The sequence below is a fragment of the Salvelinus alpinus genome, chromosome 13 (genome assembly GCF_045679555.1).
Source record: "Salvelinus alpinus chromosome 13, SLU_Salpinus.1, whole genome shotgun sequence".
Taxonomy (NCBI): Eukaryota; Metazoa; Chordata; class Actinopteri; order Salmoniformes; family Salmonidae; genus Salvelinus; species Salvelinus alpinus.
The window spans coordinates 27,155,118-27,181,689 of record NC_092098.1 but is presented as its reverse complement, the minus strand read 5'-3'; the positions used below and the strand labels follow the sequence as shown (position 1 = coordinate 27,181,689).

The 26,572-nt window shown below is 42.8% G+C and overlaps 1 protein-coding gene across 11 annotated transcripts in view; it reads left to right on the top strand.

The window, feature by feature from the left end:
* Positions 1 to 26,572, top strand: part of LOC139537468 (nuclear receptor corepressor 1-like) — a 121,745-nt gene that overhangs the window by 2,277 nt on the left and 92,896 nt on the right. For 10 of the 11 annotated variants that reach the window (XM_071338795.1, XM_071338803.1, XM_071338798.1 and 7 more), the window contains 6 exons: positions 15,301 to 15,492; positions 18,436 to 18,530; positions 22,464 to 22,683; positions 22,986 to 23,168; positions 24,306 to 24,428; positions 26,454 to 26,510. In XM_071338795.1, coding sequence (XP_071194896.1) covers positions 15,382 to 15,492; positions 18,436 to 18,530; positions 22,464 to 22,683; positions 22,986 to 23,168; positions 24,306 to 24,428; positions 26,454 to 26,510 — 789 coding nt within the window. In that variant the 5' untranslated portion in view covers positions 15,301 to 15,381. The remainder of the gene's footprint in view (positions 1 to 15,300; positions 15,493 to 18,435; positions 18,531 to 22,463; positions 22,684 to 22,985; positions 23,169 to 24,305; positions 24,429 to 26,453; positions 26,511 to 26,572) is intronic. The other variant, XM_071338799.1, reaches the window with a different exon arrangement.

The window sequence follows — 26,572 nt, the reverse complement described above, 5'->3', positions numbered from 1 at the left end:
TGTATAACCAACATCATCAACAAACCGAAAAGTAACCATTTGCATCTTTCATGGAGACACCATCCATGGTTAGTCAATAAATTGCGCTAATATGATCTTAGTGTGTTTTGTTGCAATATGTGCTTGTTATTTATTCATCCTCAACAGTAGGTTTTGTCCTTGCAGCTGTAATTCAACATCTGGTCCTGCCTGTCAACAAACTGGTATTAAAAGATAATAAGAGTCATATTAGATATTATGTTCTGTATTGATGAAAAACTCACTACTGAGGAGAATGTAAACAAGTTCACTAATGTCAGCTGGCCTAAAGAGGCAGACTCCAATCATCCCCTTTATTTACAAAGTGCAGTGCACACTTCACCTGTTTCGTCTCCTCTAATATGTCCTCCTCATTGATTTTACTTTGATACATTATATTAATGAGGGAAGTGGAAGAGACTCATTCAATACTTTAATTGGTTGTTGTGATGTTGCATTGCCTTAGGTTTTATAACTGTTACATTTCTGACGGAAGATAATTATTGTGCTGTCCTTGTAGGCATGCAGAACAAGCATGAGAAACACACTTGGGCCTTGTTTGTGCTTGTGGTTGGCGCAATTTGTTTTCTGTAGCCTCTATCCAAATTGTATCAGATGGTTTACAATCAGATAAATTAGAGTACCAGATTATTTTTTTTAGGCTCAATGTTTCATTTTAGGCTAGGTGTTGTGTAGAGTTTCATTCCAAGTATGAATTTGGATAGTTTCAGCAGCATATTTTATGCGATCTTATTGTTTTAAGCATTTTGAAGGAAAAACTCTAAGGAAACTGCAGAGATTTGGAGAGCAACTGTGGAGATTTTCTTCCCTTCAACATGCTTGTGTTTTTTTTTAGCAGCATGGCGTTGTAGATGCATAGCCGTTCATGATTTGTCTGACAGACAAAAATGTGCCTTGTTTGGTATTCCTAGCATTCCTGGCATTCTTGTCATCGCCATATCTGTCTGGATGGCACCCCTGTAGCAGACGTTTTTTACAAATCCTAGATTTTAAGACGACGAGGTGTTCATCAGATCAACATTCAGCCTTTCCTTCTCAAACAGGCTCTCTGTACAGGATTTCACTTGCGTCAGTGTAACTCTGAAAATATGGGAGGATCCGGACCTTCAACGTAAGCAGTTCTGGCAGAGCCCTGCACGGTAGTGATTAGAGGTCGACCCATTCATTGGAATGGGCGATTTAATTAGGGTCGATTTCAAGTTTTCATAACAATCGTAAATCGGGATTTTTGGACACCGATTTGGCCCACTTTATAAAAAAAAAATATATATATATTTTAACACCTTTATTTAACTAGGCAAGTCAGTTAAGAACACATTCTTATTTTCAATGACGGCCTAGGAACGGTGGGTTAACTGCCTTGTTCAGGGGCAGAACGGCAGATTTTTACCTTGTCAGCTTAACTAGTCCAACGCTCTAACCACCTGGCTCTCATTGCACTCCACGAGGAGCCTGCCTGTTACGCGAATGCAGTAAGAAGCCAAGGTAAGTTGCTAGCTAGCATTAAACTTATCTTATAAAAAACAATCAATCAATCATAATCACTAGTTAACTACACATGGTTGATGATATTACTAGTTTATCTAGCGTGTCCTGCATTGCATATAATCGATGCGGTGCGCATTTGTGAAAAAGGTACCTAACCATAAACATCAATGCCTTTCTTAAAATCAATACACAAGTATATATTTTTAAACCTGCATATTTTGTTAATATTGCCTGCTAACATGAATTTCTTTGTCACTTCTCTTGCAACAGAGTCAGGGAAAATGCAGCAGTTTGGGCCGCCTAGCTCATTGCAATAAAATAAAATGCAAATGAATTACTTAAAAATCATACAATGTGATTTTCTGGATTTTTGTTTTAGATTCCGCCTCTCACAGTTGAAGTGTACCTATGATAAAACTTACAGACCTCTACATGCTTTGTAAGTAGGAAAACCTGCAAAATCGGCAGTGTATCAAATACTTGTTCTCCCCACTGTATGTCCCCATTACCAGTAAAACATAAAACATTCTTTCACTTTATTTTATTTCACCTTTATTTAACCAGGTAGGCTAGTTGAGAACAAGTTCTCATTTGCAACTGCGACCTGGCCAAGATAAAGCATAGCAATTCGACACATACAACAACACAGAGTTACACATGGAATAAACAAAACATAGTCAACAATACAGTAGAACAAAAGAAAACAAAAAGTCTATATACAGTGAGTGCATATGAGGTAAGATAAGGGAGTTAAGGCAATGAATAGGCCATTGTGGCGAAGTAATTACGATATAGCAATTAAACACTGGAATGGTAGATGTGCAAGTAGAGATACTGGGGTGCAACGGAGCAAGGTAAATAAATAAATACAGTATGAGGTAGGTAGATAGATGGACTGTTTACAGATGGGCTATGTACAGGTGCAGTAATCTGTGAGCTGCTCTGACAGCTGGTGCTTAAAGCTAGTGAGGGAGATATGAGTCTCTAGCTTCAGAGATTTTTGCAGTTCGTTCCAGTCATTGGCAGCAGAGAACTGGAAGGAAAGACGACCAAAGGAGGAATTGGCTTTGGGGGTGACCAGTGAGATATACCTGCTGGAGCGCGTGCTATGAGTGGGTGCTGCTATGGTGAATAGTGAGCTGAGATAAGGCGGGGCTTTACCTAGCAGAGACTTGTAGATGACCTGTAGCCAGTGGGTTTGGCGACCAGAATGAAGTGAGGGCCAACCAACGAGAGCGTACAGGTCGCAATGATGGGTAGTGTATGGCTCTCTGGTGACAAAACGGATGGCACTGTGATAGACTGCATCCAGTTTGTTGAGTAGGTTGTTAGATGCTATTTTATAGATGACGTCACCGAAGTCGAGAATCGGTAGGATGGTCAGTTTTACGAGGGTATGTTTGGCAGCATGAGTGAAGGAGGCTTTGTTGCGATATAGGAAGCCAATTCCAGATTTAATTTTGGATTGGAGATGCTTAATGTGAGTCTGGAAGGCGAGTTTACAGTCTAACCAGACACCTAGGTATTTGTAGTTGTCCACGTATTCTAAGTCAGAGCCGTCCAGAGTAGTGATGCTGGACGGACGAGCAGGTGCGGGCAGTGATCGGTTGAATAGCATGCATTTAGTTTTACTTGCGTTTAAGAGCAGTTGGAGGCCACGGATGGAGAGTTGTATGGCATTGAAGCTCGTCTGGAGGTTAGTTAACACAGTGTCCAAAGAGGGGCCAGAAGTATACAGAATGGTGTCGTCTGCGTAGAGGTGTATCAGAGAATCACTGGCAGCAAGAGCAACAACATTGATGTATACAGAGAAGAGAGTCGGCCTGAGGATTGAACCCTGTGGCACACCCATAGAGACTGCCAGAGGACCGGACAACAGGCCCTCCGATTTGACACACTGAACTCTATCAGAGAATTAGTTGGTAAACCAGGCGAGGCAATCATTTGAGAAACCAAGGCTGTCGAGTCTGCCAATAAGAATGTGGTGATTGACAAAGTCGAAAGCCTTGGCCAGGTCGATGAATACGGCTGCGCAGTAATGTCTCTTATCGATGGCGGTTATGATGTCGTTTAGGACCTTGAGCGTGGCTGAGGTGCACCCATGACCAGCTCTGAAACCAGATTGCATAGCGGAGAAGGTATTGTGGGATTCGAAATGGTCGGTAATCTGTTTGTTAACTTGGCTTTCGAAGACCTTAGAAAGACAGGGTAGGATAGATATAGGTCTGTAGCAGTTTGGGTCTAGAGTGTCACCCCCTTTGAAGAGGGGGATGACCGCGGCAGCTTTACAATCTTTGGGAATCTCAGACGATAGGAAAGAGAGGTTGAACAGGCTAGTAATAGGGGTTGCAACAATTTCGGCAGATAATTTTAGATTGAGAGGGTCCAGATTGTCTATCCCGGCTGATTTGTAGGGGTCCAGATTTTTCAGCTCTTTCAGAACATCAGCTATCTGGATTTGGGTGAAGGAGAAATTGTGGGGGCTTTGGTGGGTTGCTGTGGAGGGTGCCGGGCAGTTGACCGGGGTAGGGGTAGCCAGGTGGAAAATGCTTATTGAAATTCTCAATTATAGTGGATTTATCAGTGGGCAGCTGGGAGAAGGTGCTCTTATTCTCCATGGACTTTACAGTGTTCCAGAGCTTTTTTGAGTTAGTACTACAGGATGCAAATTTCTATTTGAAAAAGCTAGCATTGGCTTTCTTAACTGCCTGTGCATATTTGTTCCTAACTTCCCTGAAAAGTTGCATATCACGGGGGCTATTCGATGCTAATGCAGAACGCCACAGGATGTTTTTGTGCAGGTCAAGGGCAGACAGGTCTGGAGTGAACCAAGGACTATATCTATTCCTAGTTCTACATTTTTTGAATGGGGCATGCTTATTTAAGATGGTGAGGGAGGCACTTTTAAAGAATAGCCAGGCATCATCTACTGACGGGATGAGGTCAATGTCATTCCAGGGTACCCCGGCCAGGTCGATTAGAAAGGCCTGCTCGCAGAAGTGTTTTAGGGAGCGTTTGACAGTGATGAGGGGTGGTCGTTTGGTCGCAGACCCATTACGGATGCAGGCAATGAGGCAGTGATCGCTGAGATCTTGATTTAAAACAGCAGAGGTGTATTTGGAGGGCGAGTTAGTTAGGATGACATCTATGAGGGTGCCCGTGTTTACGGATTTGGAGTTGTACCTGGTAGGTTCATTGATCATTTGTGTGAGATTGAGGGCATCAAGCTTAGATTGTAGAATGGCCGGGGTGTGTCCCAGTTTAGGTCACCTAGTAGCACGAGCTCAGAAGATAGATGGGGGAGAATCAATTCACATATGGTATCGAGGGCGCAGCTGGGGGCAGAGGGAGGTCTATAGCAAGCGGCAACAGTGAGAGACTTGTTTCTGGAAAGGTGAATTTTTAGAAGTAGAAGCTTGAATTGTTTGGGTACAGACTTGGATAGTAATACAGAACTCTGCAGGCTATCTTTGCAGTAGATTGCAACACCGCCCCCTTTGGCAGTTCTATCTTGGCGGAAAATGTTATAGTTAGCGATGGAGATTTCAGGGTTTTTGGTGGTTTTCCTAAGCCAGGATTCAGACACGGCTAAGACATCCGGGTTGGCAGAGTGTGCTAAAGCAGTGAGTAAAACAAACTTAGGGAGTAGGCTTCTAATGTTAACATGCATGAAACCAAGGCTTTTACGGTTACAGAAGTCAACAAATGAGAGCACCTGGGGAGTGGGAGTGGAGCTAGGCACTGCAGGACCTGGATTAACCTATACATCACCAGAGGAACAGAGGAGAAGTAGGATAAGGATACGGCTAAATGCTATACGAACTGGCCGTCTAGCACGTTTGGAACAGAGAGTAAAAGGAGCAGGTTTCTGGGCACGATAGCCTAGATTCAAGGCATAGTGTACAGACAAAGGTAAGGTAGGATGTGAGTACATTGGAGGTAAACCTAGGCATTGAGTAATGATGAGAGAGATATATACAGTGGGGAGAACAAGTATTTGATACACTGCCGATTTTGCAGGTTTTCCTACTTACAAAGCATGTAGAGGTCTGTAATTTTTATCATAGGTACACTTCAACTGTGAGAGACGGAATCTAAAACAAAAATCCAGAAAATCACATTGTATGATTTTTAAGTAATTAATTTGCATTTTATTGCATGACATAAGTATTTGATCACCTACCAACCAGTAAGAATTCCGGCTCTCACAGACCTGTTAGTTTTTCTTTAAGAAGCCCTCCTGTTCTCCACTCATTACCTGTATTAACTGCACCTGTTTGAACTCGTTACCTGTATAAAAGACACCTGTCCACACACTCAATCAAACAGACTCCAACCTCTCCACAATGGCCAAGACCAGAGAGCTGTGTAAGGACATCAGGGATAAATTGTAGACCTGTACAAGGCTGGGATGGGCTACAGGACAATAGGCAAGCAGCTTGGTGAGAAGGCAACAACTGTTGGCACAATTATTAGAAAATGGAAGAAGTTCAAGATGACGGTCAATCACCCTCGGTCTGGGGCTCCATGCAAGATCTCACCTCGTGGGGCATCAATGATCATGAGGAATGTGAGGGATCAGCCCAGAACTACACGGCAGGACCTGGTCAATGACCTGAAGAGAGCTGGGACCACAGTCTCAAAGAAAACCATTAGTAACACACTACGCCGTCATGGATTAAAATCCTGCAGCGCACGCAAGGTCCCCCTGCTCAAGCCAGCGCATGTCCAGGCCCGTCTGAAGTTTGCCAATGACCATCTGGATGATCCAGAGGAGGAATGGGAGAAGGTCATGTGGTCTGATGAGACAAAAATATAACTTTTTGGTCTAAACTCCACTCGCTGTGTTTGGAGGAAGAAGAAGGATGAGTACAACCCCAAGAACCCATCCCAAACGTGAAGCATGGAGGTGGAAACATCATTGTTTGGGGATGCTTTTCTGCAAAGGGGACAGGACGACTGCACCGTATTGAGGGGAGGATGGATGGGGCCATGTATCGCGAGATCTTGGCCAACAACCTCCTTCCCTCAGTAAGAGCATTGAAGATGGGTCGTGGCTGGGTCTTCCAGCATGACAACGACCCGAAACACACAGCCAGGGCAACTAAGGAGTGGCTCCGTAAGAAGCATCTCAAGGTCCTGGAGTGGTCTAGCCAGTCTCCAGACCTGAATCCAATAGAAAATCTTTGGAGGGAGCTGAAATTCCGTATTGCCCAGCGACAGCCCCGAAACCTGAAGGATCTGGAGAAGGTCTGTATGGAGGAGTGGGCCAAAATCCCTGCTGCAGTGTGTGCAAACCTGGTCAAGAACTACAGGAAACGTATGATCTCTGTAATTGCAAACAAAGGTTTCTGTACCAAATATTAAGTTCTGCTTTTCTGATGTATCAAATACTTATGTCATGCAATAAAATGCAAAGGAATTACTTAAAAATCATACAATGTGATTTTCTGGATTTTTGTTTTAGATTCCGTCTCTCACAGTTGAAGTGTACCTATGATAAAAATTACAGACCTCTACATGCTTTGTAAGTAGGAAAACCTGCAAAATCGGCAGTGTATCAAATACTTGTTCTCCCCACTGTATAGTCTCTAGAGATGTTTAAACCAGGTGATGTCATCGCATATGTAGGAGGTGGGACAACATGGTTGGTTTTGGCATATTGAGCAGGGCTAGAGGCTCTACAGTGAAATAAGACAGTAATCACTAACAAGGACAGTAATGGACGAGGCATATTGATATTAGAGAGAGGCATGCGTAGCCAAGTGAACATATGGGTCCAGTGAGTGGTTGGGCTGACTGGGGACACGGCGATTCAGACAGTTACCAGGCCGATGCTAACAGTTAGTATGCCGGGGCTAAACAAGCTAGCAGTTAGCAGACCGGGGCTGGCAAGCTAGCAGTTAGCAGGGGCTAGCAGTTAGCCTTTGGGGGACGTCGCGATGGGGGAAAGTCTGTTTTTGCATCTTCGTGCGGTGACGTCGATAGACCAGTCGTGGAATTAGTAGGATTCCAAGTAGCTCTAGGTAGCTAGCAGGCCTAGCAGGTTAGCAGAATGGGCCTTCAGCGTGTGTCGCGCCTGGGGCCTGTTGGAATCCTCGGGCAGATTATGTCTGTATTCCAGTCGTAGAGGATCGGCGGGGTTCCGTGCCCAGAACCGGCAGTAGAAGGGGTCCTGATATTGCAGCCCAGGAGTGGGCTTCGGTTGTAGCACAGGAGCCCTGGCCGGGCTAGCTTCAGGCTAATTGGTGCTTGCTCCGGGATGGAAACGCTAGCCAGGAGTGGTCACCCGGGATTGCGGTTAGCTAGTTGCGACGATCCAGATGAAAATGTTCAGAGTTTGCGGTAGGAATCCGGGCAAATGGAGAGAAAAAGGTCCGTTATGCTCTGGTTTGAGTCACGTTGTGCGAACTGCCGAGAGTTTTCCGAGCTAAAGGTTAGCTGATGACCGCTAGCAATGGTTTGCTAACTGATAGCTGGTAGGTAGTTAGCTGGCTAGCTTCAGTTGAGGGATTCCAGATCCAAAGTAAATAGAAATACTGGAGAAAAAAAACAGATCCACGCCACATTGGGTGAGGCGGGTTGCAGGAGAGTATTTAGAAGTTGAGGTTTAGGAAAATATTTTTAAAAGATATGCGAAGAAAAATATGTGTCCCTTGTATATCTTTTTACGACAGGACAACGGCGTCTGACTGCTACGCCATCTTGGAAGTTTCGTACTTACTTCCTGTGCTGTTTTGTTGTTCATTTGTTCAGTTGTTTCATTCTCAACCAGGATTTCTATGGAACGCTGTTTGGCTCTTTGCATGTCAGATAACACTTTGACGTGTGAAATGCGCTTCTTGACCAATCATGACCTGAATATGACTGCACGTCACATAATAATTTAATGGGTTCAGTAATTTTTTTACGTAGATATTACAATATCACTCATTAATGCAAATGTCACAATGAATCATCGATACGTATGCTATGATGCTGGTAAAGTTGTCTCGTGTACCTACAGTGCTGGTCATAAAAAAAAGCTAGCTAGCTCAGTGATGCAAACAATGTTCTTCCCCAAAAACATAGCAAAACGACAATCTGTTTGAGTAGCAACAGTTAACTATATAGCTGGGTGTCATCTAAAATAATCCTAATTTGTAAGACAGTTCTTACTTGATTACTGGTGGTCGGACCCATCTATGTGAAACTAGCCACAATAAGGATTGGCTGCAATAGTGGACTTTGCAGTTAGTCTTCAAAATAGAAGTATGTCATTGACAGTGATGTAAATGCATACAAATAGTAGAATTATGCCATAATTGAATAGATCATGCTAAACGAGGTTGGGATTTTGTTATATAAAGTCAACAAAAGACAATTTATTAATTTGACAAATCTGAAATCACTCTGCATGTATTATACTTTAGAATTGCATTGGGGGTGTATTTATTTCACTGTACAGCCTTACCTATGGATTGTGGATCAATGACATGGGGTATCAGTCTACTCAGTGTGACACCCAGAGAACATTAGCATCGTAGCTCTTATTGCGGGACTCTGAAACAACTGTGAATTGAACCACATTTATTGTCAACCTATGTGTATTGAACACTTTTACTGAGGGGAAAAACAATGCTGCGTGGATGCTTTGAAGTCTGATAATTCTGAGGACATTGGGAAAACATATCTTGGATATTGAGTAGACTGATACCCCATTTCATTGATCCCCAATCCTTAGGTAAAGCTGTACAGTGCAATGTGAATATAAATACACACAATAGGCTGACTGGGGAGGTGATTTCACACAGTCACAGTCCCATGATAAGAGCTACAACGCTAATATTTGCGTAAACTCTAAATAGTTGTGTTCTGTTGGTGTCACCGAGTAGACTGATTTCACATTCCAACCTTGTTTAACATTATCTAGTCTAAATATGGCATGATTCCACCAATTGTAACCCCTTCTGTGACAGTACGTACATACCCCAACCAGAAGCCATGGATTATAGGCAACATTCGCACTGAGCTAAAGGATAGAGCTGCCACTTTCAAGGTGCAGGACTCTAACCCGGAAGCTTACAAGAAATCCTGCTATGCCCTGCGACGAACCATCAAACAGGCAAAGCGTCAATACAGGGCTAAGATTGAATCATACTACACCAGCTCCGACGCTAGTCTTATGTGGCAGGGCTTGCAAACTATTACAGACTACAAAGGGAAGCACAGCTGCGAGCTGCCCAGTGACACGAGCCTACCAGACGAGCTAAATCACTTCTATTCTCGCTTCGAGGCAAGCAACACAGAGGCATGCATGAGAGCATCAGCTGTTCCGGACGACTGTGTGATCACGCTCTCCGTAGCTGACGTGAATAAGACCTTTAAACAGGTCAACATTCACAAGACCGCAAGGCCAGACGGATTACCAGGATGTGTACTCCGAGCATGCGCTGACCAACTAGCGAGTGTCTTCACTGACATTTTCAACCTCTCCCTGTCTGAGTCTGTAATACCAACATGTTTTAAGCAGACCACCATAGTGCCTGTGCCCAAGAACACAAAGGTAACCTGCCTAAATGACTTACGACCCGAAACACTCACATCTGTAGCCATGAAGTGCTTTGAAAGGCTGGTAATGGCTCACATCAACACCATTATCCCAGAAACCCTAGACACACTCCAATTTGCATACCGCAACAACAGATCCACAGATGATGCAATCTCTATTGCACTCCACACTGCCCTTTCCCACCTGGACAAAAGGAACACCTATGTGAGAATGCTATTTGTTTACTACAGCTCAGCTTTCAACACCATAGTGCCCACAAAGCTCAACACTAAGCTAAGGACCCTGGGACTAAACACTCCCTCTGCAACTGGATCCTGGACTACCTGACGGGCTGCTCCTAGGTGGTAAGGGTAGGTAACAATACATCTGCTACGCTGATCCTCAACACGCGGGCCCCTCAGGGGAGCGTGCTCATTTCCACTCCTGTACTCCTTGTTCACTCATGACTGCATGACCAGGTACGACTCCAACACCATCATTAAGTTTGCCCACAACACTGGAGACCCTGATCAGACAACGATGAGACAGCCTATAGGGAGGAGGTCAGAGACCTGGCCGTGTGATGCCAGGACAACAACCTCTCCCTCAACGTGATCAAGACAAAGGAGATGATTGTGGACTACAGGAAAAGGAGGACCAAGGACGCCCTCATTCTCATTGACGGGGCTGTAGTGGAGCAGATTGAGAGCTTCAAGTTCCTTGGCGTCCACGTCACCAACAAACTAACATGGTCCAAGCACACCAAGACAGTCGTGAAGAGGGCCCGACAAAGCCTGTTCCCGCCCAGGAGACGGAAAAGATTTGGCATGGGTCTTCAGATCCTCAAAGTTCTACAGCTGCTCCCTCGAACATCCTGACTGGTTGCATGTCTGCCTGGTATGACAACTGCTCGGCCTCCGATTGCAAGGCACTACAGAGGGTAGAGCGTACGGCCCAGTACATCACTGGGACAAAGCTTCCTCCCATCCAGGATCTCTATACTAGGCGATGTAAGAGGAAGGCAAACGATACCGAAACGCCAAGTCTAGGTCCAAGAGGCTTCTAAACAGCTTCTACCCCCAAGCCGTAAGACTTATGAACAGCTAATCAAATGGCCTCCGAGACTATTTGCATTGTCTCCCCCCATCTATTACGTTGCTGCTATTCTGTTTATTATCTATGCATAGTCACTAACTCTACCTACATGTATATATTACCTCGACTAACCTGTGCTCCCGCACATTGACTCTGTACCGGTACCCCCTTTATAAAGCCTCACTACTGTTATTTTACTGCTGCTCTTTAATTATTTGTTATTTTTACTTACCCATTTTTACTAAACACTTATCTAAAAACTGCATTGTTGGTTAAGGGCTTGTAATTAAGCATTTCACTGTAAGGTCAACACCTGTTGTATTCGGCGCATGTGACGTGATGCATTTTTTTAAAAACATTTCATTAGCTCCTAAATCGCTCACTCGCTGCCTGCACGCTCTGCATACGCTCTGCTCATGTCAGGTCTGAGTAACCATAGCAACGTCTCTGCTCGGGCTGCTCTGCTCAATGAAGAGACATGAGAGCAGTTAGCTGTTAGCTACCTTTCATCACTCAACTCAGTCAACTGAAGGAACATTACTTTCTGTGAAGTAAGAAAATATATTTGAGGTTGAAGCACTTCTGACCCTATGTTATGATCTTCGTCAGATATGACTCTACTGCGCAGCAGAGCACAAGGATAGTTCAGCTTCAAAATGTTAGTGATCAATTTAATGAAGCCCTGCCTGTTTCATAGTTATTGACGGAAAAAACAGGCCCTAACCCGACCATAATATCAGGTAGCAATACTCTATACAGTATATATGCGGGGTACAGTTTAGGGTATTTAAATAGGGTACACAAAACAAAAACTGCAACCTATAATGTGATTGAAATTGTATACTTTAAGTCCAACACTAAAAACATGAACATACAGTGAATTTGGAAAGTTTTCAGACCTCTTCACATGTTTTACAGCCTCATTTTAAAATAGATTAAATGAACATTTTCCCTTGTCAATCTACACACAATACCCCATAATGACAAAGTGAAAACAGGTTTTTAGAATTTTCTGCAAATGTATTAAAAATAAACTGATACCTTATTTACATACAGTGGGGAGAACAAGTATTTGATACACTGCCGATTTTGCATGTTTTCCTACTTACAAAGCATGAAGGCGTCTGTCATTTTTATCATAGGTACACTTCAACTGTGAGAGACGGAATCTAAAACAAAAATCCAGAAAATCACATTGTATGATTTAAGTAAATAATTTGCATTTTATTGCATGACATAAGTATTTGGCCTACCTTCAAACTCAGTGCTTCTTTTCTAGACATCAAAGACCTCAGAAAGAAATTCTAGACCTCCACAAGTCTGGTTCATCCTTGGGAGCAATTTCCAAATGCCTGAAGGTACCACGTTCATCTGTACAAACAACAGTATGCAAGTATAAACACCATGGGACCACGAAGCCGTCATACCGCTCAGGAAGGAGACGAGTTCTGTCTCCTAGAGATGAATGTACTTTGGTGCGAAAAGTGCAAATCAGTCCCAGAACAACAGCAAAGGACCTTGTGAAGATGCTGGAGGAAACAGGTACAAAAGTATCTATATCCACAGTAAAACGAGTCCTATATCGATATAACCTTAAAGGCCGCTCAGCAAGGGACAAAGATCGTACTTTTTGGAGAAATGTCCTCTGGTCTGATAAAACAAAAATGAACTGTTTGGCCATAATGACCATCGTTATGTTTGGAGGAAAAAGGGGGATGCTTGCAAGCCAAAGAACACCATCCCATGTTGTGGGGGTGCTTTGCTGCAGGAGGGAGTGGTGCACTTCACAAAATAGATGGCATCATGAGGCAGGAAAAATATGTGGATATATTGAAGCAACATCTCAAGACATCAGTCAGGAAGTTAAAGCTTGGTCGCAAATGGACAATGACCCCAAGCATACTTCCAAAGTTGTGGCAAAATGGCTTAAGGACAACAAAGTCAAGGTATTGGAGTGGCCATCACAAAGCCCTGACCTCAATCCCATATAATGTTTTGGGGCAGAACTGAAACAGCGTGTGCGAGGAAGGAGGCCTACATACCTGACTCAGTTACACCAGCTCTGTCAGGAGGAATGGGCCAAAATTCACCCAACTTATTGTAGGAAGCTTGTGGAAGGCTACCTGAATTGTTAGACCCAAGTTAAACAATTTAAAGGCAATGCTACCAAATACTAATTGAGTAATTTGACTTCTGACCCACTGGGAATGTGATGAAAGAAATAAAAGCTGAAATCAATCATTCTCTCTACTATTATTCAGACATTTCACATTCTTAAAATAAAGTGGTGATCCTAACTGACCTAAGACACAGAATTTTTACTAGGATTAAATGTCAGGAATTGTGAAAATTGATTTTAAATGTATTTGGTTAAAGTGTATGTGAACTTCCGACTTCAACTGTAAATATAAACAGTACCAGCACCCACAATGAGTACCGGAACCTATTTCTGTCCAAGTCATGCACTGATAAGAAGTAATCATCTAGGCCTATTTTATGAAGTTGCCTCTGGATCAGAGCATCACATTTTTCCCTTTCACACTGAGTGGTTATCTAAAAGAGACTTGGAAAGATTTTTCACATGTGTTGGGGAGCTATTGTCATTCTCAATGGATGTAAAACACATATTTGGTTACTACATGATTCTATATGAGTTATTTCATAATTTTGATGTCTTCACTATTATTCTGCAATGTAAAAATTAAGAAAACACATTTTTTTAATGAGTAGGTGTCCAAACTTGTGACTGTGTTACTGCTCAAAAGACACAACCGAACAATCCACCAGTCGACTAATTGGGGTCAGCCCTAAGCCTGTTTCCATTGATCAGCCTTGATGTTTCTATAACTTAATTGGAGTCCAGCTGTGGTAAATTCAATTGATTGGACATTATTTGGAAAGGCACACACCTGTCTATTTAAGGTCCCACAGTTGACAGTGCATGTCAGAGCAAAAACCAAGCCATGAGGTTGAAGGAATTGACTGTAGACTCTGAAACAGGATTGTGTCGGCACAGAATTGGGGAAGGGTACCAAAAAATGTCTGCAGCATTGAAGGTCCCCAAGAACACAGTGGTGTCCATTATTCTTAAATTGAAGTTTGTAACCACCAAGACTCTTCCTAGAGCTGGCCACCCGGCCAAGCTGAGCAATCAGGGGAGAAGGGTCTTGGTCAGGGAGGTGACCAAGAACCCGATGATTATTCTGACAGAGCTCCCGAGTTCCTCTGTGGAGATGGGAGAACCTTCCAGAAGGACAACCGTCTCTGCAGTACTCCACCAAATCACGCCTTTATGGTAGAGTGGCCAGACGGAAGCCACTCTTCAGTAAAAGGCACATGACAGCCCACTTGGAGTTTGCCAAAATGGCACCTAAAGACTCAGATCATGAGAAACAAGATTCTCTGGTCAGATGAAACCAAGATTGAACTCTTTGGCCTGAATGCCAAGCGTCACGTCTGGAGGAAACCTGGCACCATCCCTACAGTGAAGTATAGTGGTGGCATTGTACAGATCAACAGCATTGCATATAAGTATCTCATTGAATTTTTTTAACCAATAGTTACATCATTCACGAGGCATTCGTTGTGCTGAGGCAATAGATCATCTTTGGGTGATAGACGCAGTAAGTGAATGAATAAAGTGTTTGGTGGAAATCAGCTTTGAAATCTGCATTTTTAGCATAATGACTTGCATTATGGTATCACAAACAAGGTACTAGGGTAGTGAATTGATGTTGGCTTTAGCTGTCAGCTAGCAAGGAAAGTTAGCCTACTAAGCTGGAAGCTACCGGTATCATCTTCCATTGTAAAGTGTTCTGGGCTGTATGGACATTGTTTTGTGAACAGTAATTAACAGGTTTGACATTTCTACGTGCAGTGGCATATTATTCAAGTGTGTTAACTACTGTACAGCATGTGTGGGGAGCTAACATGCACCCGCCCAGACTCTGTGCAGGCTAGCAATGAGTAAGTAGGCAGGCACGATGTGCACTATAATAAGGGGTCGGCTGCACTGATAGACACATTTGACAGAAGTACCAAAAGTAACAATCTAGTACCAAATCGTTTTTCATGTTCTAGTATTGAAAATGTATCGACATTTCGGTATACCATGCAACACTAGTGTCCCTCTATCTGTCCTACGTCAGGTGGTTTTGGTCTCAAGCCATGCTCCAGCAGAGCCCCTGATCAGTGCAGCAACAGCCCGCCCGGCTCAACCCGGAGCTAGGATGTCCAGTAGCTCGGGCTATCCCCCTACCCAGGGCAGCTTCAGCAGTGAGCAGAGCCTCTACCCATCACACTCTGTCCAGTACACCTTCAGCACCACACGCCACCAACAGGTAAGAAACTGAGCTCAGAGAAACGTCATTACTCTCTCAAACCTCTTAATGGTGGCACTGCACTGCATCTTTTAGACCTTTTTTTTTCTTTTCTTTTTACACCTAGCAAGAATTCCTCTCTCTCCATGCAAATGATTCACTATTGCATGTTAATGCTGAATGAGTGAGAATGAGAGTGCTGAATGAGAGATTTCAAGATGAGACATGCCTTGGGATCTGCTCTAGAATCAGGCAGACTTCTCATGTGTTTAAGTGAAAGCATGAGAGTATCCACTGGCTTGATCTAAAGGTACAACAATTGAGTTATTCTCAAGACCGTTTTTTTTTTATTTTTTACTCTGGCTGCTTTAGTATTATTACAGTGCACTTGTGGTTATAATGATCAATCGATTTATCGCCTAATGCTGAAATGATCACTATAATTAGAGAAGAAGAGAGAGGCCAACTCTTCAGCAGGTGGTGTATTTTTGCTCACCAAGCAAGGAGTTTTTGTATGGAGGTCAGTGAGAGAGTGACGAATTTGGTCAACAAAAAAATTATAGGCTTATTTGTTACATGAGGTTATTTTATCGAATATAAGTTTTGTAATGCTTAAGTTGTTACGAGTGTACTGAAATACACTATATATACAAAACTGTGGACACCCTTTCTAATTAGTCGATTCGGCTATTTCAGCCACTCCCGTTGTTGACAGGTGTATAAAATTCAGTACACAGCCATGCAATCTCCATAGACAAACATTGGCAGTAGAAGGTCCTTACTGAAGTGCTCAGTGACTTTCAACGTGCCACCTTTCCCACAAGACAGTTCGTCAAATTTCTGCTCTGCTAGAGCTGCCCCGGTCAACTAAGTGCTGTTATTGTGAAGTGGAAACGGCTCAGCCGTGAAGTGGTAGGCTACACAAGCTCACGGAACGGGACCGCTGAGAGCTGAAGCGCGTAGAAATCGTCTGTCCTCGGTTGCTGGCCTGCACAGAGCCCTGACCTCAACCCCATCGTGATTCTCTACACTATATTTGCTTGTTTTGTCACTACCTTAAATTAGGGGAACTGTTTAGAATTTTAGCAACCGGGAAATGGTGGTGCAAATTCTGCGTAGTGCACTTTTAACTTTGTTGTTCACATTAGGGACGTTAACAGCCAACACTCTGGGCCGAGGTGCTAAGTACCTATCGGGGGTCAGATTTCTCTCTGACCCTTTCGACTTCATCTGAGAATGTTTTTATTTTAGTCATTGGGTTATGAAAATTACTCAGTGTGTAAAACATATGTTTTTGCATGGATAGGCAAAGAGCTACAAAAAGCTGCAGCCTATAAAGAGGTGTGTGCGTGTTTCTGAACACTTCACTGTTTTTATCTCTCCTAGAATATGCCAGAACCCACTGTTCTAGCTAAGTTTAGCATGGATCTAGCCAGACCAGAGCTATGCAGTGTTGAGTGTTTTTCTCTCCACCACTTCCCCCTGGTCAGATGAAAGACTCCAGAAAGCGCTGGATTTCCATGGCTATAAATCAATTTGGTTATCTCTGCTCAGTGTTGTGCATTCCTCAGGGCTTGATGAACTGATTCACACAGAGGCCAACATTTACTGCAACATAATCATCAATGCCTGATATTTTTACATGGAAAGGAACTTTCTGCATGTGTGTAGGACCATTTGTTGGGTAATTGGAGAATATATTAAAATGCCTATCTTTTGTTGTTTTGTGCAGACACTAACTTTTGCTATTTAATTAGTTAGCATTTGGTCTGACAAAGTTGAGAGATGCACAAGGTTTTCCTTGCAGTTATTGCAACATGATCACAAAGGTTGTTTCATGTTTGTTAGGTTGATTTGATTAGTGGTCAATGGTACATTTCTGTTTTTACAAACTATGTGGAAAAAATAAGGGTTGTTTTAGGAAATGTTTGGTCTAGGTAGGGCTGAACTTTCTGTTAAGTGCATTGACATGCTCTGGTTTGTTTGTAGGTCAGTGTGCTGATAGCATAAGGGCATGAAATGCTAATTACTCCCTGATAGAAGCCTTTAAAGGCCCAGTGCAGTCAAATGTGATTTCCTGTGTATTATACTATGCGGTTGGAATAATGTGAAAATTATGATAATGCCCTTTTAGTGTAAGAGCTGTTTGAAAAGACCCCCTGAAATGTCTGCCTGTTGTGGTGGGATACAGTTTGCCTGCATGGTGTCATCATAAATGAGTTAATAGATCAATAAAGTTCCAAACCTCTCTGCCAGCAGTTTTCGGTTTTCCCCTCCCCACTCAGATCACGCACACAGTCCTAGCTAAATTATTGCTTGAGAAATTCTTTGCTGAGAACAATCACAGCAAGGTACTTAATTGTTACCCAGAAATGATTTGATATTTAGATAAAAACGGATGCATTTAACCTTTAAAAAAAACAAAAACAAAACAGGTTTAAATCAATTCACTGGCCTCACTTGAAAGCAATAAAACCGATAAAACTAGATTTCTAGTTTGACTGAGGTAAAAAGGTGCTTGAGGACGTGTGCATTGATGCTTCTCTGCGGTGGCTGGACAAAGACTTTTGTGTAAATCGTTAATAATCAGAGATGTTTCCCCTTTGATAGTGTATCATAGGCATAAATGTCTCTGCCTCCCTTTTGCAATCCAACATGAGGGATTCTGCAATGCTGGGCTTTTTTTTTTTTTTTGCATTCTGAATGCATAGGGCCCTACAAGTAGTTTTATTATCTGATTTTTGTTTTGTTTTGAATTGTTATTGATTGGTTTGGGAAATAGCGCTGTTTTGGTGAAATGTGTTGTTGCTCTGACATGCCATGTGTGATCAACAGGCTGTGTCTCGTGGCTGTGCAGACCTGCCCTATTCACTGTGCAACTGGCTCTAGTCTAAACCAGCATGTTATTATAGTTTGCTTACTGTGTGTGTGTGTGTGTGTGTGTGTGTGTGTGTGTGTGTGTAGGAGTTCACCGTCCCGGACTACCGAGGTCACCTGCAGGACCAGCAAGGTCGACGAAGGCCTTCCTTGCTTTCGGAATTCCATCCTGGAACTGAGAGGTACTTAACGATACCAACGGCCACCTCAGCTTCAAAAGCCTGTTATTATAGTCTGTTGGGGGGATGATGACAGTAATTTCTGGGATTTTTCAGTTATCCTAAAAGTAGCACAAAAGAAAAGATCTACTCATATGGCCAGTTTCTCTGACCCATATTAAGCCTAGTCTTGGACTAAGAAGTACTTTCAATCGAGAGTCTCCACATGCTTTTTAGTTTAGTACTGGGCGTTATCTGGTGTCTGGGAAACCATCCTATAGAGCAGCGCTGTTAAATTCCAGTTCTGGTTTTTATTTGCACTCACCTGGTGTCCCACGTTTTTGAAGGTAAGGATGAAAACCAGAAGTGTCGGCCCTACAGGACCGACATTGAACATCCCTGCTATAGAATGTACTAGTGCATAAAACCCTGTTCTGAGTTCCGGATCCTGACTCAGAACAGGGTCAATACGGAATGCGGCTTCTAGGGCTCACCCCATTTTGTCAACTGGTCGATAGGCTGTTGGTCGCCCGAGATTAATTTAGTCGAGCAGTAGCAAAAATTATATTTTATGGTGTACAAGACACCGGTCTGACTCTCGCCTGTCCATTGTGGGGATTGTGCGGTCCATCACCGAGACGTGCTACTGCAATTGTATATGGCGATATTACGTAAGGACAATGGTACCACACTAATACAAATATTATTTTATAACAAATGCCCTTTTTCCCGTGTTGGATAGCGGTCGCTGTCCGCGGTTCTGAAACATCAATGCGCTGTTGAATTGGTGCCTTTTCCTAGACCGTGTTGCTATGTGCATAATAGCAAAGTTACCCATCATGTTGCTGTTGAGAACAATGCGGCGGATGCAGCGTTAGATGAAAAATCAGCACTTGCCTTAATTGTCTACGAAAAGTGAGGGGCCCTCCCAAGTGGGGCAGCGTTTTAAGGCACTGCATCGTAGTGCGAGAGGCGTCACTACAGACCCGGGTTGGATCCCAGGCTGTGTCACAGCCGGCTGAGACCCATGACGCGGCGCACAATTGGCCCGACGCCGTCCGGGTTAGGGGAGGGTTTAGCCAGCCGGGATGTCCTTGTCCCATCGCGCCCTAGCAACTCCTTGTGGAGGGCCAGGCGCATGCACGCTGAATTCACAGGTTGGACCGTGTTTCCTCCGACACATTGGTGCGGCTGGCTTCCGGGTTAAGCGAGCAGTGTATCTGGAAGCAGTGCAGCTTGGCAGGGTCGTGTTTCGGGGGATGCGTGGCTCTCGACCTCCACCTCTCCCGAGTCCGTACGGGGGTTGCAGCGATGGGACAAGACTAACTACCAGTTTGGATATCACAAGAAAAAGGAGTAAAATATACCGAAAGAAAAGTGAGGAGAGGGGAAACCCCAACTTAATTAGGTCTATAATCAATAGTCTAACTGTTAAATGTGCCTGGCTTTACAAATCATCCATATACAGTGCCTTTGGGAAAGTATTCAGACCACTTTACTTTTTCCACATTTTGTTAGGTTGTAGCCTTATTCTGAAATGTATGAAATTAGTTTTTTCCCCCATCAATCTACACACAATTCCCCATAATGACAAAGCAAAAACAGATTTTTAGGTCTACAATTTTGTTTCTCGTGTCCTTTGACAGCTCTTTGGTCTTGGCCATAGTGGAGTTTGGAGTGTAACTGTTTGAGGTTGTGGACAGGTGTCTTTTATACTGATAACAAGTCCAAACAGGTGCCATTAATACAGGTAACGAGTGGAGGACAGAGGAGCCTCTTAAAGAAGAAGTTACAGGTCTGTGAGAGACAGAAATCTTGCTTGTTTGTAGGTGACCAAATACTTATTTTCCACCATAATTTGCAAATAAATTCATTAAAAATCCTACAATGTGATTTTCTGGATTTTTTTTCCTCATTTTGTCTGTCATAGTTGAAGTGTACCTATGATGAAAATTACAGGCCTCATCTTTTTAAGTGGGAGAACTTGCACAATTGGTGGCTGACTAAATACTTTTTTGCCCCACTGTATTACCTTGACACCGGTGTCCCTGCACATTGACACTCTGTACCAGTACCCCCCTGTATATAGCCTCGCTATTGTTATTTACTGCTGCGCTTTAATTATTTGTTACTTTTATCTCTACTTTTTGGGGGGGTATTTTCTTAACTGCATTGTTGATTAAGGGCTTGTAAGTAAGCATTTCACTAAGGAATACCTGTTGTATCCGGCGCATGTGACAAATAAAATTTGATTGAAGCTCAATTTCGAGTCTCCTAGCAAAGGGTCTGAATACTTATGTAGGTACTTATTTTTAATACATTTGCAAAAATGTTTAACCTGTTTTTTCTTTATCATTATGGTGTATTATGTGTAGGTCGATTGCTAAGGCTTTATAAAAAATAAAATACATTTTGTAACCTATCAAAAAGTGGAAAAAGTCAAGGGGTCTGAATACTTTCCGAAGGCACTGTAGATCTACAGAAATGAGAGAGAGAGCCTGCTTCTGTTTGAGTGTTTGTGCAATAGCCTACTGATTCTGTGAGGCTTGGCAACCACAACATGTTGGATAAACATTTGAGCAAATTTGTCCTTTTAATCGTTGCTATGCTGTAATAAAGGCTTTATGCTTTTTTCCCCGTTAGAACAGCCTCTCTGGTATTACTGATGTCGTCGTTGTTGTTGTTATTATCATCATTATAATAAGTAATGTTATCATTAGTAGTCTTCGTATAGCAGCCTTGTATAACCACCATTGAGCTGTAGGCCAAAGAGGGCATCCTGTTTAGTCCTAATACCATACCTTTCTTAGGCCAGTATTTCAATACTGTATCAATCAATTATTAATTTGTTCATGTCATCACACAGCATGTGAGTCATTCAGGATTTTAAATGCAATCAAGCATTTTAGTTTTAAAATAAAATAAAGTGACCCTTGAATAATTAGCGTGAACAATAAGTCAATTGTTCCATTTCACAAATGAATGCTACTGATTTTAGTCTTGGCTGTTAAACCAAAAAAATACATTACAACAGATTCTGGTATGCTTATTTGTTTACATTCTCCAAACGATCAGAAAAGTGATATTATATTCTAACAGCACCTGTTTGGCAAACATAATATACACAGTGCTTGCTCCTTACATTCTTTTTCATCATCTCCAGTATTTTCCACAACTAGTCAAATTTATTCTACACATCCGACTTCCCATTTGACCTCCTGAGCAACAAGTAAACATTCCCCCGTTTTCAAGTTTTTGTCACGTCCTCTGCATCCATTTTGCTGTCATGTGTTTGGAGTTTGTTATAACCGATTTTATTGATGTGATTATGATATGCTTTAGGTCAGGGCGTATTGGTCACGTGCGTGCGACGCATACATGTGTCACGTAAAGAGCGCAAGGGTTTAGGGAATTTTTTTCCTAAACGAATGAGGGATTTTTGGTAACTTTATCTATCGCGCAGCAAATCTGCGCACAATCAAGTCAATTGCAGTCGGACACCCTCTTCATTATTTCATCAAGCGGTGCGCTTAAAGCATCAGACCATCTCGGTGCATAAAGTTGATTTGATAAACTCATAGAATGTGTCTATATGGAAAAATATGTTAAAATTCAATCAAATAGTTGGAAGATCAGACAACTCTGTCGGCCAATTATTTTTGCATCTCGTTAACATGCATTAGACATGAAAAATATGTAGAATTGCAACAGCAACTTAAAAATCTGCAAACGAGGGGTGTGAGCAGTTTGGGGTAGCATGGGTTGGGATTTGTTGCTACGCTGATGAATGACTATCCATCTGGACTTTTCCTACCTAGGAAATTTGTGTTACCGGACTTTCTCAAATAATACTTGAGCACCCCTGGCATAGATGTTATTGTAGAAGGTAGTCACTATAGATGTTATTCCTGTATCAGGAGGAGTGTGTGTGATCTGATGTTTACCTTCCCCCTCCAGGCCTCCAGAGAGACGTCATGGCTACGAGCAGCAGTTCCACAGTGTCACCTCCCAGCAGCAGGCTGACGGCCACGAGGCTCTGGAGGCCAAGCGGCCCCGCATGGAGACTGTCTCGGAGGCCCACTTCGCCCGCGGTGCCCTGCCCGGGGGCATCATTTTACCCCTGCAGTCCCACCAGGTCCAGGACAGCCTCAGAGCCAACGTAGGGGAGGTCAAGAAGGTGCACGTCGCCTATCTACCTAGTTCTAATAAAGACATAGCCATTGTTTTCTAAAGCAATGTATTAAACCCTCAATGACTTTCAATATGTTTGAGGGTATCAATTTCAGCAAGGTGAGGTACAGCATGGCTCATTTTGATCACATAATGATTTATTTGGGATTCAAGTTGAGTTGTAGATTCTGTACAGTCCGTCAGTGACTCTGTGCATTCCGACTACAATGTAGTCAATCTCAAACATGCACAATGTATTGAACCCCCGTTGACTGCAGTGGACTCACACGTTCTCTGTCTCTGTTCCAGGAGACCCAGTTCAGTGGCATGAAAGCTGAATCCCAGGCCCCAGGAGGGCTGCACCATGTGGGGGAGGTGCCTGACAGCTCGCCCTCCAGATTGTCCAAGGAGGAGCTGATCCAGAGCATGGACCGTGTGGACAGAGAGATCGCTAAAGTGGAGCAGCAGATCTTCAAGCTGAAGAAGAAGCAGGTGGTTTAGGCCATTGTTACGTGACACACTTTACTAGCCTGCCCCAGACCTGTTTAAATTACTAATATTCTGTGATTTGTGTCGATAAGAAAGATTTCCTATCTTGGAGCTCTAGCCAATAGCATAAATATTGGAGTTGATTTAAACAGTGCCCATAAACCAAATGCATCAAAATTACATCTGATGGAATGTTGATTGAGCATAAACAAATTTATTTTTGTCATGCATACATGCCCACTAATACAAATATTTCACAAGATATAACTGAGTGAAAATTCTCGTCTCAGTGACAAGGAGGTGGAAATGAACCAGTCTCTGTTGGAAGTGAGCCAGGCATGGTTAAAGGGCCTTAAGCTAAGCCCCACAGGTTAGCTTGTTGTCTCAGGGATGGCCACTCATCTCCAGGCAGAGCTACAGGTTTCCCCCCCCCCCTGCCTGTGGGATTATTTGCTATGTCAAGCGCTCTTCCTGTCCTGACCTGGTGAAGTGAGCATTAACTTGCTTTAAAAAAATTTTTTGTAGTTGGATAGAAAAAAATACATATTTTTGGAATCCCTACTCATTAGACAGGAAGGTAAACTGCGCTTGGCTTTGGGAGAAAGTCAATTTTTATGTTTCCCTGAAGCTTTTCCCAGGATTTTCTGGGATTTATTTATTCAAGGTATTCCAGGAGCCCCTAATCTCAGGCGGCTTACTATAACCAGGTTGTTTACTTAACCTTAAGCATGTAAACGCACACACACACCAGTTCAACTATTGGACACACACACTACAAGTTCAACTATCAGTCAACAGTCTTAGATGGTGCATAAGATCAGCCATTATCAGTTCCATTACAGAGCTCTTAAAATAAATGCCCTAAAACAAGTGGGTGGGGAATAATCCGGCATGAGCCTCACATATCAGAGATTGGAATCAGATTAACACTGAGCCTTGTCCTCCTGTCCAGCCACCACCATTAGCTGAATCGAGGTGGAATTAGAAAACGTGAATATGCAGCATGAAACCCATGCCTAATTTTATAATTGTATGATTTATGGAGGAGAGGAAGTTTACCATATAATATTTTCCTGTGTGTGTTTGTCTGAGCACACACTTGTTTATTGACAGAGGTAATGTGTTGATGTTGTCTCTTAGCAACAACTGGAGGAGGAAGCAGCGAAGCCAGTGGAGCCAGAAAAGCCAGTGACCCCTCCCCCCATACCACAGGAACACAACAAGCACCGCAGCATTGTCCAGATCATCTATGACGAGAACAGGGTGGGTTTACCAGGGAATCCTCCTCTACTGTACACATGCTGCACTCCATCTTTACTATACATGTGACTACAGACAACTCTCCATGTGTCTGGTGGTTTTACCACGCTGTACTGTTATCTACTCCATACATGCTAAAAGTTATGAATCTGGAGGGGCAATGCATAACAATACTTAAATCGTACAATGCTTGTGTATAAGTTTCTAGGGCTAGAAAGGCTTGAATGTCATCCAGGATTCCGTTAAGTCTTGTTGTTCATGCATCATTGATATTTTTTCAAGACAGTCCCTGTGGATTTGTGTGTGTGTGAATTGTATGTGTGTATTTTGCTCGTGTGCATTTCTGTCAGCGAGCGAGACGACATATTGAGAGAGAAAGGGTGCGTATAAAACAGGAAAGAGTGTCCCAGCTCTCCCAAAGAATTAAGCCGCCGGAAGTGGAGTCACCGCCTGGGTCCGGGACATGGCCGTGAATTGCGCAGCGCTATAGTAGCTCTCCCCCGCCTGACTCACGCAGCAACGCTGCTCAGTGAACAAATGGGAAAGAGGGAAGAAGGATTGAGTACAGCGTGTTATGCTAATTATCGCCATCTACACGGAATATGTGAATTGCATGCAATTACCACGTGCCATGTGCTCAGGTAGAAGCTATTAGCCATTAGCCCAAACGAATAAAATTGTTTCAGAGTTGATGCTTTTGCATCCAGGTATAATGATGTGGGTGAGTCAAATTATTTGATTGACTTTATTTCATATGATTTAATACATGCTACTAACAAAGTGCTCCATTATGAAATAGAAATGAAAATAAACTTTATTACGTAATATAAATGTTTAATCATTTTGAGACTACAGTAAATGGGTTTACTGCTATGTTATACATCTGCAGTCATGGTTGCCTTGTTTGTCTACATCCTAGTGGCTACTGTAGTCTTTTTACTGTAGAAAAACGGTTATCTCTAAAGTGGTCCCAGGTGAGGCAGGTAGCATGCGAGGGAGTGCCAACTGCTCCTGCGCAATCCCCCGACAGCAAAGGAGTACAGCCACAGACTGCGTGCATCTTGTGTTTTTTAGCAGAAGGAAAAGGGAGGGAGGGGACTGTGTGTGTGGAGGTTACTGTTGGTTGTGTCTGCACTGCATCCTTTTCAGACAGCCACTAACCCTTTTAGCAGGAAAGCTTCTCCTCAGCCCAGCCTGTGAGAGCAGAGCTACGGGCCACGTAGAACATTCCCCTTGTGGTCTTGGTTATCTGCCACAGCAGTATCTGCGCAGAGTTTTTGTGAAAAGATAATTTGTTAAAAAAAAAAAACATGTGTTTTTAGGTTGTTTTTTACAGAGTTGACAGTCTTGTGTGATACGTGATCGGTCACTATTGCCAAGGTCTTAATTATGCTCTACCGGAACACTATTTTCTCGGTCTTTGTATTGTGTGTCTGCTTTTCAAACAACTGTAGCTTCTCAATTCTTTATGTGTAATTTGGACAAAAGCTTAGAAACCACAAAAAATCACAAGCAAACAATATGCAAAAAGAATTCAGAGATGGACGCATTCCTATTACTTATGTAAAATAGTTTGGAAATACAGTACATGGAGATCACATTTATTCGGTCACTCGCTCAGCTGATTGAGCTTCTTATTGAAACTCGTTTTATAACCTTGCCCGACAATCTCCCTTGGCTTTCCTCTTTTGGGCAGGGAGATTCGCTGCACAGTGCTGCCTGGGGAAAAAATTTGGTATTTTTAGAGTTCAGACGCTTGGGAAGTCTAAAATATTGAAGCGTTTCTTTTATATAATTGTACCTAGTTGAGGGGAAGAAAGGGAAGATATTTAACAAATTAATGTGTCCAAATAGTAATTGTCCTACGCTGGTAAGAGTTTATGCATCTGTAATTAAACACACGGAACAACCGAGCCTGCAGGCCACATTGTGTGTTCAATCACATAGGACTACTACTTTGAGTGAAGGGATTCTATTATTTTGAGACCTACTAACTATCATCATATTGTGTGTTTTATTACATTTCAGAAAAAAGCTGAAGAGGCCCATAAGATATTCGAAGGTCTTGGTCCTAAGGTTGAACTGGTAGGTGTTTGAGGGGTTTTTCAATGGTTGAATGATTGTTTCCTAGATAAGGTTCTTTGAAA